Source organism: Haliotis cracherodii, unplaced genomic scaffold (assembly GCF_022045235.1).
Source record: "Haliotis cracherodii isolate W230 unplaced genomic scaffold, xgHalCrac1.p SCAF_3, whole genome shotgun sequence".
Taxonomy (NCBI): domain Eukaryota; kingdom Metazoa; phylum Mollusca; class Gastropoda; order Lepetellida; family Haliotidae; genus Haliotis; species Haliotis cracherodii.
In genome coordinates, this window is record NW_027266286.1 from 10,682,958 (window position 1) to 10,695,252 (window position 12,295).

At 35.3% G+C, this 12,295-nt stretch overlaps 1 protein-coding gene across 13 annotated transcripts in view; it reads left to right on the forward strand.

The window, feature by feature from the left end:
* Positions 1–12,295, forward strand: part of LOC139473941 (neuron navigator 2-like) — a 733,750-nt gene that overhangs the window by 640,395 nt on the left and 81,060 nt on the right. For 7 of the 13 annotated variants that reach the window (XM_071256769.1, XM_071256766.1, XM_071256768.1 and 4 more), the window contains exons 8-11: positions 5,236–6,977; positions 9,528–9,580; positions 10,094–10,117; positions 10,556–10,630. In XM_071256769.1, the coding sequence (XP_071112870.1) occupies positions 5,236–6,977; positions 9,528–9,580; positions 10,094–10,117; positions 10,556–10,630 (1,894 nt within the window). Of the gene's footprint in view, positions 1–5,235; positions 6,978–8,051; positions 8,112–9,527; positions 9,581–10,093; positions 10,118–10,555; positions 10,631–11,367; positions 11,398–12,295 lie in introns of all 13 variants that reach the window. The other 6 variants (XM_071256765.1, XM_071256773.1, XM_071256776.1 and 3 more) reach the window with 6 other exon arrangements.

Sequence of the window (12,295 nt, forward strand, 5' to 3'; positions counted from 1 at the left end):
CAGGGTTGTTTCTTCCATGTAGTTTGCAGAATGTACGTCTTCTTACTGTTATTTATAGCTAAAATGGATAGAATTATCATTAAACCGCCCGCACGTTATCAGAAATGAGCGGGCCACTGTAACTTGATAATGCCCTCGTTGTTAGGTGACGTCATAGGGTAGAGAAAATGACGTCACGTTAGTATAGTGACGTCATCTGGTTTGTTCTATGACGTTTCCATATTTGTAAAATGTGGTCAGTGACATTCGTGTTGATTGCAGTAAATGTTTCAAAACCGATGTTGTTGTTTCTTTTTATTTGATAACAAATTCCATCCATTTTAGCTATAATAACGGTAACGCTCTTTTTCAGGGCATTATCATTGGCAGAAGCCCTCGGTCTTTTCAACTGCCCTCCTTCGTCTGGCAGTTAATAGAAAACCTTGGGCTTCTGCAAATGATAATGCCCTGAAAAATTGTGTTACCCTTATAGTAATATAGGGCTTGATGCTAATGTCACTTATCTAGATCCTCATGATCATCATCATCATCATCATCCCCCTCATCATCATCATCACAATCATTATCATTATCATTAAAATCATCATCACAATCATTATCATTATCATTAAAATCATCACAATCATTATCATTATCATTAAAATCATCATCATCACAATCATTATCATTATCATTAAAATCGTCATCATCACAATCATTATCATCATCATCACTAAGATGATTTCTTCTGGAAACAGATTCCTCCATGGTCTAGTGGATAGAGTGTCTGCCTATAGAGCAGAAGGTCGACGGCTTGATCCAAGGTCGCCTCATACCAAAAGTTGTTAGAATTAAAATATGGTACTTGTTGTTACCCTGCTTGGTGCTTGGCATTAAGGGGATAAGATATGGACTGGTCAACTCTGAGTCAGTATAATGTGTCAGAGTGTGTGGAATCCATATTCAAACTGTGACATGGTGTCTCAGTAGGCTTTAACTATAAAATGCCCAGTACAAGTAACCACTCACATATAGCCTGCTCATCTCTATATAAGTGAAAGGGGGCACGCGATTCGCTGTGCAGAGTTGCGTCCCTTGGGCACGCCAGAAACCTATGATTGTGGGTTCGAATCCAGGTTCGCCCCGATTATGTTTCTAGGTTTGTCAGCACCATACCTGTGCTCGTGGGTTTCACCGAAGTGGTAAACATCTGAGACCTGCATCACTTCGGGCTTTCCTCCCACATTAAGCTGACACCCCGCGATATAACTGGAATACTGTTAAAAGCAGCGTTAAACCCAACTCACTCACTCACTCACTATATAAGTGAAATAATGTTAAACTCTATTTCCCATCACCTCTTTTGCAATCAAATCTATCTACCTCTTCACTTCAGTCTAAAGACCTTTCAAGAACTTGATATTATCTATAAACTTAAAACCAAGGGGCAAGCATGACGTCAAGCAAGCTGACATAGACAGCTCTCGCTTATCTTCACTGTGATAGTAAACACATACAATCTTAGGGTGTCCGAGGTCACCAAGCAGTGTCTATATCAAGTCCTCATGTCAATAGCCTCTACTTGACGTTGTCAGTTTCAAATTTATACCACTTGTCAATTTCAGGCAATAAGTAAATCATATAGTTTAAGAAGTAATATTTTCAGATTTTGAAAGAAAATTGTGTTTGGTAGGTAAGATGTTTTGGGTGTGAAATATTTATGCTGCTAAATACAATACAAATTATGTACGTGAGGAAATGCACAATGATCGTAGAGGTAGATTGATAAAGACAATAGGTGCTTGTTTTGAAATCAGTGCCGTTATATAGGAAAGTGAAGTTACTGATGGCGATGTATGATGCTTGCAGGTTGGTAGTTCATTCAGTGAATATGTCTTCAGCAAATCTGTAATATCTTCACATGATCTTCATGAGAATTGACACAGTAATTTGAAAAATGTTATTGTGCCATATTGCTATTTTGTTGTTTCTTTTTCATGATTATTTATAGGTCATTCTGTTGTCCATCTTGCCACATGTATGTGCGTATCAAGAAAATATCTAGTTTATCTGTTATATTAGGATAGTTTATATCTTATTTGAAAATTTAATATATTATGAATATGTAAAACTCCATGACTATAATAAGGATGAACCTGCTCCTAGCTTATGCTTGTCAAGTGTAATAAAGCATTTTCTAATGGTAAAGGGGTTTGTATAAACAAATAAACAAAAGTAAAAATAAAAGGGAAATAGCATACAGAGATACTGAGGTGGTGGTGGTGGTGGTGGTGATAATGATGATGATGATGATGATGATGATGATGATTCCATTTTTGTTTGTTGTTTAACACCACGTCAGCAACAATCCAGCTGTATGGGGCTAGTCTGTTAATAATGGAGCCTGTACTAATCCAGTGATTGACATCATGAGCATCAATACGATGGATGATGTTTGTGATGTAGAAATGTTGTATAAAAGTATAACAACACTATAAGTAACTCATTTTGTCATATATTTTTAACAAAATTAAACAACTCCCCAAAACGAAATCCCAAATCGTAAAAAAGCATTTCTCTACTTCCGCAACCTCTAGCCATGCTTGAACAGTTGTGTTGAAGTAAGTTCCATTATCAGTTGTTATTCTTGATCATTCATGAAAACTGAGTTCAGCCATGCTTGTCCATTTCATTGTATCACATTTCAATAGCGGTGACACTCAAATGTGTCCACTGTGCAGATATTATTGATTGACACATTCATAAAACTGGAGTGTAATTATCAACACCTGTTGCACATTTATGTGTTGTTCTCAGAGGTCGAATTGTTTACTTAGTATAAGTGAGTGATTGAGTGAGTTTGGTTTTACGCCGCTTTTAGCAATATTCCAGCAATATCACGGCGAGGGACACCAGAAATGGGCTTCACACATTGTACCCATGTCTGGAATCGAACCCGGGTCTTCGGCGTGGCAGCGAACGCATTAACCACTAGGCTACTCAACCCCTTACTTAGTATAAACAATATTTATATCATGTGTATATTGCAAACACACAAATTGTACACACACGTTTAGTGTACAATCATTTGAATGCATTTCATCTACACGGGATAACATGCAGTTAACAATATGGTTCTGAATATTATTTGTGTACTTTTTTTTCTGCTATCTATAATGTTTATGTCATGAGAAGAAATTTATGTTTGATATCGGAAAGTTTGGCACAGAGTTTATCGGTTTCTTAGATAGGTAGTGATTTTGTGGCATTTTGCCAAGTAGACCATATATTTTTTAAGCTTGAAGTTGTAACCTTTAAAAATATTAACGTTAGAAGAGGCGTGATAGATGATATATCATATAGAGCAATCTTCTTTGAAAAACATTAATTTCATCAACCAATTGAATATGAATATGGTTTGTTTATTCAGAATTTTAATGATGGTTGCAAACTGTTTCAGATCCCAAATTTGTTTTAACTTATTAAATTATTCAACGGTGGCTTTTACCATGATTGATGGTGCCCTACAACAAACTTTTGGAATAATAATGATAAATTCTGAAGAAATGGGCATCCATGACTTGTGTGGTGTTCTTATAGGACTTTCAAAGAACTTTTTTGTCTACTTAAAACTGGGAGTTGATTGTCATATTCTGTTGTGAAACATTTATTGATTCTCAGCTTGTAAAACTGAAAACCCTAAAACCCTGATATCTGGTGGATTACGGTATGCCCTATCATAACTGAGATTGTTTATGACCAGGCATTTTGGAATAATGATTTCCAAAACAATGGGACCGGAAGTGTGATACTATATTGATTTGAAAAGGAAATTATGGATTTCAGTGATGGTAACTTGGTAAACAGAGGGACAATTTGATACTGGGAAATTTCCATGATTTTTATTAATCTATATGGAGCACAGACACCTGGGTATTTTGTACCAACATGCATTTACATCTACATCTACATTTACATCTACATTTACATCTACATTTACATTTACATTTACATTTACATCTACGTTTACATTTACATCTACATCTACATCTACATCTACATCTACATTTACATCTACATTTACATCTACATCTACGTTTACATTTACATTTACATCTACATCTACATCTACATTTACATTTACATTTACATCTACATTTACGTCTACATTTACATTTACATCTACATCTACATCTACATTTACATTTACATCTACATCTACATTTACATTTACATCTACATCTACATCTACATCTACATTTACATTTACATCTACGTTTACATTTACATCTACGTTTACATTTACATTTTCATTTACATTTACATCTACATTTACATCTACATTTACATTTACATCTACATCTACATCTACATTTACATCTACATTTACATTTACATCTACATCTACATCTACATTTACATTTACATCTACGTTTACATTTACATCTACGTTTACATTTACATTTTCATTTACATTTACATCTACATTTACATCTACATCTACATTTACATTTACATTTACATCTACATTTACATCTACATTTACATTTACATCTACATCTACATCTACATTTACATTTACATCTACATTTACATTTACATTTACATTTACATCTACATTTACATCTACATCTACATCTACATTCACATTTACATTTACATTTACATTTACATCTACGTTTACATCTGCGTTTACATTTACATCTACGTTTACATTTACATTTTCATTTACATTTACATTTACATTTACATCTACTTTTACATTTACATTTTCAGGAAAGGACTAGGTCTAATACTGAGTTACACTGGATCAGTTTTACCATTGCCTAAGCACAAATGTTCAGATGAACAAGGTTGTGCTGTAACTGTCGATTTTGATTTGATTTTTTTTATGTAAAGGTATCCAGTTTAATACCATGTTCTGTATTTCCATTATAATTGACATGATAATGTTTTCCTCACAACTATCTGAATATATTTATGTATTACAATTGACATTACAATGTTTTCCTCACAACTATCTGAATGTCTTTATGTATTACAATTGACATTACAATGTTTTCCTCACAACTATCTGAATGTCTTTATATATTACAACTGACATAACAATGTTTTCCTCACAACATTCTGAATATTATATCATTACGATTGACATAACTATGTTTTCCTCACAACTATCTGAATGTCTTCATGTATTACAATTGACATAACAATGTTTTCCTCACAACTATCTAAATTTTTATTTATATGTTTCAGCTTTGATGACAGCAGCTCGATCAGCAGTGGTGACATCAGCGACACCATTGCAGAGATCAGCACTGACGAGAACCTGACAGGTTCTTCACAAGGGGCACTGTCGGACACGAACCCCTACAGCAGCTTGAAGAGAACCCCTAAGGATCTCACCCGTGGCTTCTCAAATGGAGGGGGAACGTCACAAGTGCAAGGCAAGAGGGTTCCGAATTTGGGAACAAGTGCTTTTATGGGAAGTGATTATAACAGTGATTCCGGGCATATAGGCTGGAGGAAATACTCTCTGCCCCAGAACAGCAAACTCTTGAGTAGTGACCCCAGTGATTACGCATACCCCTACAGCAATGGGTATGATCACAGCCAGTGGCGCCGAACAGACTCATCGTCCGGGTATGGTTCGTTGAGGAAATTATCCAACGCCAGCCAGCCTGAATTTGGTTACCGAGGGGAACATGTATCGTACGCTGAAAGTGAAAAGGGGACCTGTTCAACGAGTCCTTCAACTAAACGTGACTGTGAAACTAACACGGATAATTCGCACTTGCTAGAAACAAGCATGAAACGAATGCAGAATGCAAGGGGAGCTAACTGTGGCTCAGGGGGCAGTAGCAGTAGCTTTGGTTACCGCAGACCGCTAAGTAACGCTAGTAACTCCTCTATCGGTAGTAACAAGAGCTCGAGTTCTAAAGGCTCAGCAACTGTAGGTAGTCGACTGGCTAAGCATGGTGTGGATGCAAACCCCATGTCAAAATCAGCCAATGAAATGCCGGCAAGTAATATTCCCCGGCCCGGAAGTGCATCTGCTAGAACGAACATGAAAGACAGTGACTTGGGCCCCGAAGTTTACTGTAGCAACACCCTCGAGAGAGAGAGGAAAAAGAAAAATGGTATAAGTGCAAGTAAATCAACAAGTTCGGCCCAAACCGAACGAGACTTCCAATCGAATACGCTTGGACGACGACGGTTGTTCGGCAGCAAAAACAGCCTGAGTAAGACACCTCAAGGTGAAAATGGCAGTCTCTGCAATAGCACAATCATATCTAACCCTCATGCTACATACAGCAGTAAATCAGAGTCTTCTTCTCCATCTCATGGTGGCAAAAATACAAGCCATTACGTTAACCTTCAGCAGCTTCAAGCCGCAACCGCTCAGCAGAACGCGCTGCAGGCAAACCCCAACTATATAGCCTTGGAATACTCTAGCCCTCGCAACTCCGGTTCTAACGGTACTTGGTTAAAATCTGCAAATGGTCACTTAATGCACGTTTCTGACACGGAAGAATCTCTGTCTTCTGCCGCTTCCAGTATTCAAGCACAAATTCAGCAAGCACGTGCTTTAAGCGGTGCAAGTGCACGTATTCTCGCACACCAACGTGACTCTGTGCATGGGGGTGGAGTCGGTGGCGGGGGAGGGGGTGGGGGTGGCCTCCGCCGCTCCAACAGCATCAAGTCCACCCAGTCTGACTGTGTATATTCCAGTAGCACCAAACACTCTGCTTGCGACGATCTTCCTCGCACCAACTCTTTCTCTCAACTGCCGAGTCCGAGCTCGCAACAACCATCTTCGCCCACTCCTAGTTCTGCCTCCCAATCCTCTCGCTTTACATATCCCATGATGTACTCCCCCAACATGCTTAGTTCCAACAACGCACAGCACAACATGGTGCGATCAAGTACCCAGTCCAGTCTTCCGTACTCGGGGCTTGCTTTGTCCAAATTGAGCAAACAAGACGAGGAGGGAAGTCGTAAGTGTGCTTTCTGTAGTTCTTTAGCAAGCTTTAGTTTAGTGTGTAGGCCTGCGCTCAGGTTTGCTTTGCTTTTGTCAGCCTTTACGGTGTATATACAAGGGGCGTTCAATAAGTTTTGCAACTTCAATATAAGACCAAGTCGCAGAATATCTTTATCACTTTTAGTTTTCAATATAATCTTCTACACCTCAATACACTTATTCCATTTTTCCTTCAAGCTTTTAATACCACTTTTATAGAAATCCGCAGATTGTGGCAGCCTTTATGTCCTCGTCATCCTGGAAGCATCTTCCACGTAGGGCAGATTTCATTTGCCGGAACAGGAAATAGTCACTGGGGCTAGGTCTGGGCTGTACAGTTAAATCACTCATCCTACAGCCCAGATTTAGCCCCCAGTGACTATTTCCTGTTCCGGCAAATGAAATCTGCCCTATTTGAAGGCACTTTTAGGATGACGAGGACATAAAGGCTGCCACAGAGGCGTGGTTAGAGGGCCAATCTGCCTATTTCTATAAACGTGGTATTAAAAGCTTGAAGGACAAATGGAGTAAGTGTATTGAGGTGAATGAAGATTATGCTGAAAAATAAAAGTGCAAAAGATATTCTGCGATTGAATTTGCAAAACTTATTGAACGCCCCTCGTATGTTATAGATGAACTGCACAACGGCCACAAATAATACTTTTGATTATATATTTTATTCAAGAGTATTTCAATTCATAATGGGTATTGTTAAATTCATGTTTGTATTTAGTTTTTGAATATTATTAAAATTTCTTTGTAATTGTAAACTATTGATTAACAAATTGAACATCGCAATTGAGAATTTGCAAAAATTAAAATAATGTTAGAAATATAATGGTCATGTATCCAGAAATCACTTTATGTAATCTTCTTCCTGATGGTAAAATTATTCAATGAAGTAAACAAAGTTTGAAATTTTCCTTCTATTGTAAACAATTAAGTCTGTTATTTTTCGGTATTATTTGTGGCAAAGTAGGTGTAGAATAATTATGTTAATCAGATGTAAAGTGTAAACTTTCATTTACGCAAATATATATTTTATTATCAGGTCTGTCAAAATCTTCAACTTTGGATTATGCATATCTGAGTGATTATGCATATTCAAGCGGTAAGTGGTCAAAGGGAGGTAACTCCTCTTGAGATCTCTTCAAGAGTCTTTCAAGCTGTTTGTTGTCAGTTCTCATTACATCAACACATCTGCAACTTCCTGTTTTTGAGTAGTTGGGATATACGACATTGTGTTTAGACCTTCTTCAGATAAAAAAAAGCATTTTTTTTATTATGATTACATTTTTATAAAAGATAGTTTGAACTTTCATACCAACTAAGGGACAGATAGTTTTCTAAGATGAAAAAATTAAGGAAAATAAAATCAATCTCTCGCCACCTGTCAATCAAACATGATTGACGACCAATCAAAAAGTCTGAAGTGATACAGAATCCGCCATTTTGTCCAACAACCTTAAGCCTTTTTGACTTTTATCAAAGTGATATATGATTTGAACATACATTGACAGTGTCTCTCAGAAACATCAGTATATATCTGGAAATGTAACACAACCCATTATTACAAGTATACAGATTTTTAAAATCAAAAACCCATCAATATTGATGACTAATTCAGACCTATGTAGGGGTTCACTCCGCTCTGGTTACAGTTAAATATACTTTAAACAGAACACTTTTAAAAAAGGTTTTGAAAAAGTAGACTTTGTTTACTAAGGGGAAATATACATCACTACATCATGAGTTTTTGTTTTACAAATACATTTTCTGTGATCTGTGAACAATTCTAATGTCTGAATACCATTTCTCAGACAAATCATTCCAGAATCGGATCCAAAACAGTTTTGTTTTGAAGACTAGAACTCTGTTTTTTGTACATACAAGTTATGATTTGGTTGAATGGTATTCAAATATGACACTTTTTATTTGAATTAAACAGCACAAAGAGAGCACAAATAAACAATTTTTATTTCATTTTCATCTTTACTTATAAATGTTGTTGTTAATTCAATCATAATCATTCATCTGTGAAACAATTTGTTACAAAATCTTGTTTGTTTTCTCAAATTATTTGACTTAAAACTTTTTAATAAACTTTTGTAAATATTGAAGCATGCTGTCTATTTGATTTTGGTTAAACAAACATATTTGTGCCCTCTTTCTTTGTTATTTGTTACCTTGTATATATTTCCCTCCTCATTCAAAATTTTATTTCCAGCCACAATTGTTTGTTTGCTTATGCAGTTAATATTTTACACCCATTTCATTCTTACCATCAATATTGTATCAGTTGCTAGTTAGACCTGCACATATGAATCAAATATATAATTTTTAGCAGACTAGTTGCTCATTCATTGAAATATTTTTTCAATTAATTCCCTTCAATTCAAATTGATTTATGTGTCAATCAATACATACAATTTTATTATTTATTTTTGCAATGAAGATTATAACGGTTTTCATTATTCAGCAATATTTAGTAAAACATTTCCACCAATCAGAATCTTCATCTTTTCAGTCCATGGCTCCAATTTGTCTCTTGTGTCTACATCGTCATCAGTGTATTCATCGGTAAGAATTGCTTCATTTCAAAATTAGAAGATTTTTTTGAAGATTTTATTTAATTATCCTCTATATATGATGAGGATGTTTAATAATATTGACCCCATGGGACAAGGTTCTTCATTTGTTGACATGGGTGGCTCAGCAGGCTCACTGGACAGAGTTGCTTCCCTTGGATATGCCAGGATTCTGATCCTTGGTATGCCAGCACTATGCCCCTACATTAAGTTGACACATGAGTTTGGCACATGTATGGAGAAAATTAAGAAGGAAATGAACTCTGTCCAGTTACATCATCTAGTGGAGTCATGGTGATGTCCGTCACATAGCTGGAATATTGCTGATGGCGGCGTTAAACAACAAACAAACAAATCCTTCACCCAAAGCTGTCATGATTACAAGATTTTAATGATGATGATGAAATTGTTGATTAGCGACAATTTTTCTCTTGTTTTCAAAGTCATATATATGCATGAAAATTGAAATTTAAGTTTAATTTAGTTTTTGTTAATTTTTTTACAGGCTGAAGAAAAACAACAAGCAGAGGTAAGAGGAATGACAAATCTGTAAACATATCTCTCACATCTATCTATAATTTTTAAAAGCTTTTTTTTAAGTCATGCTTCATTGTCCAACTGCAAAGGATATCTTTTCCCCACAAATATTCAAAATCCTGAATATTTCTATGGACACTCAATTTTGAAAAAATACTTTTGTGAAAATACCCTACTGCTTTTTAGATAAAGATATCTTTTAGTCTTGAGCAAGATTTAGCTAGTTTCCATGAGTTCATTGGTTTTCGATTGAAAAGATAATATATCCGCTATTCCACAAACTTCAACAACCAAGATCACTACATTTTTATCTTGTGATTTGACCCGATATTATGTTTATTTTTTTGTTTCTCAAATCAATCCAAGCTCCAATCATTTATTTTGATTACAAAGTCTGACCATATTTTAAGTTAGTCCAATTGTTTTTTAGGTTCGCAAATTGCAACGAGAACTTGTATCCGCACAGGATAAAGTGCTAACACTACAAACGCAACTCAACACAAATGTAAGTCAGAAGCAGTGTGTTTCACCAGCATTCCTTGCACAAAATTTGATACTAACTTTTAGGAATAGAATTCAGACGAACCCTTTCACCCTGTTTCATGAAACTGTTTGAATTGATATTGCACATAACATCTGACATCCCATGATGATATAGGAAGTAGCGCATATCATCATGATTATTATCATCACCATCACCATCATCATCCCCTTTGTAGTGTGTTAGGAATGCATGTATTTAGAATAGGAAGGCCAAATTCAGTCAAACATATTTTTACCACAACAACATAATTGGCTGTTCATCAGATTTGAAGAGGATGCATTTTTATAGTTTTTATGATTTTGAAATAAAAGGAACGCAATATCTTTATGAACTGTTTTTTGCCTGTATTTTAAAAAATAATCTGAAGAGCAATTAATAAATTTGTTGTGGCCAAATAATTTCGTTTTAATTTAAAATTTGTTTTAAACTAGATTTTATATTTTAAGCTCCTGTTCTTGTAGAAAATATGAAAAAGTCAAATAAAATCATGTATTTTTCTATATAAATTCATAAGTCATTTTTTGTCACTGAAAACAATGACATTTAAAGCTGGAAATAATGTAATCATTTTTAAGAGTTTCTAGCTAAGAGCAATGCAGTTTAAGAAAAATACTTCTCAAATGAAACTCTTCTTGAAAAAAGTATACCAAAGAAAGTTGTTTTCTTTCATACAAACTCTTCCAATCATCTATCAACAGAGAGCTGATACAATATTCTACAAAAATCAGGTAAGAAGCCAACGCATCTAATCTGGCATATATTCTCTAGCACATCTGCAAGGCAAAATATTCTGAACAGCATTTTGAATATTTTAGTACGCTTCGATCACTTTCTAAATAAGAGTTACTTCCCTTGATGCACTGCGGCAATTGAAAGCAGGGATCAGTGTAGATTCGGTAGTCCATGCTTTTGGTATTTTTGTTTCAGACTTTTCAATTTCATTCTGGAATTTACTCTTCTATCAAATGTGTTGTGATGGTTTTGGGATTTTGTGATGGTATATGTGTTATAACTACCCTCTATATATCTTTGTACATATACCCCTTGCATGTGTTTTTCACGTCCCTTATTTTCAGGATTTGAAGTGTTTTATTTTTGTAATGTTCAATTTATAGTGTATATTATATGTTGTTATTCATCCTGTGTTAATGTTTGAGGATGAATTTAAACTAAATGTACCAATGTCTATTTCACATATGCTTTATACATCTAACATTGGATCTCGTAAAATACAAAATCTTAGGCAAACAGATGGAAAGATTATTAATTTGATCCACCAGATAACTGTTATCTTTTCTGTTATATATCACACATGATACTTTCATGCAATCATTTTTCCTTGTAAAAAATTAAGGTAATGAGGTGTTTTGAAGATTTAATCTGTAATTTACCAAACTGTGTGTAATCAATCTCATTGTTGAACTTTAACGAGGATTTTTATTCTGAAATAAAAACAGGACTGACGAGGTTTTCATGATGTCAGTTTGATATTTACGTCAGATATTATACACTTCACTCAAGGCACCAAGTGCGATCAGTGTGCTTTATCTTCTATGATAAATGACTTAAGCTGCATATAGCAGTCTTCAAGGACTATTTAGCTCCGGAGGTCTGCCGACAGACTGT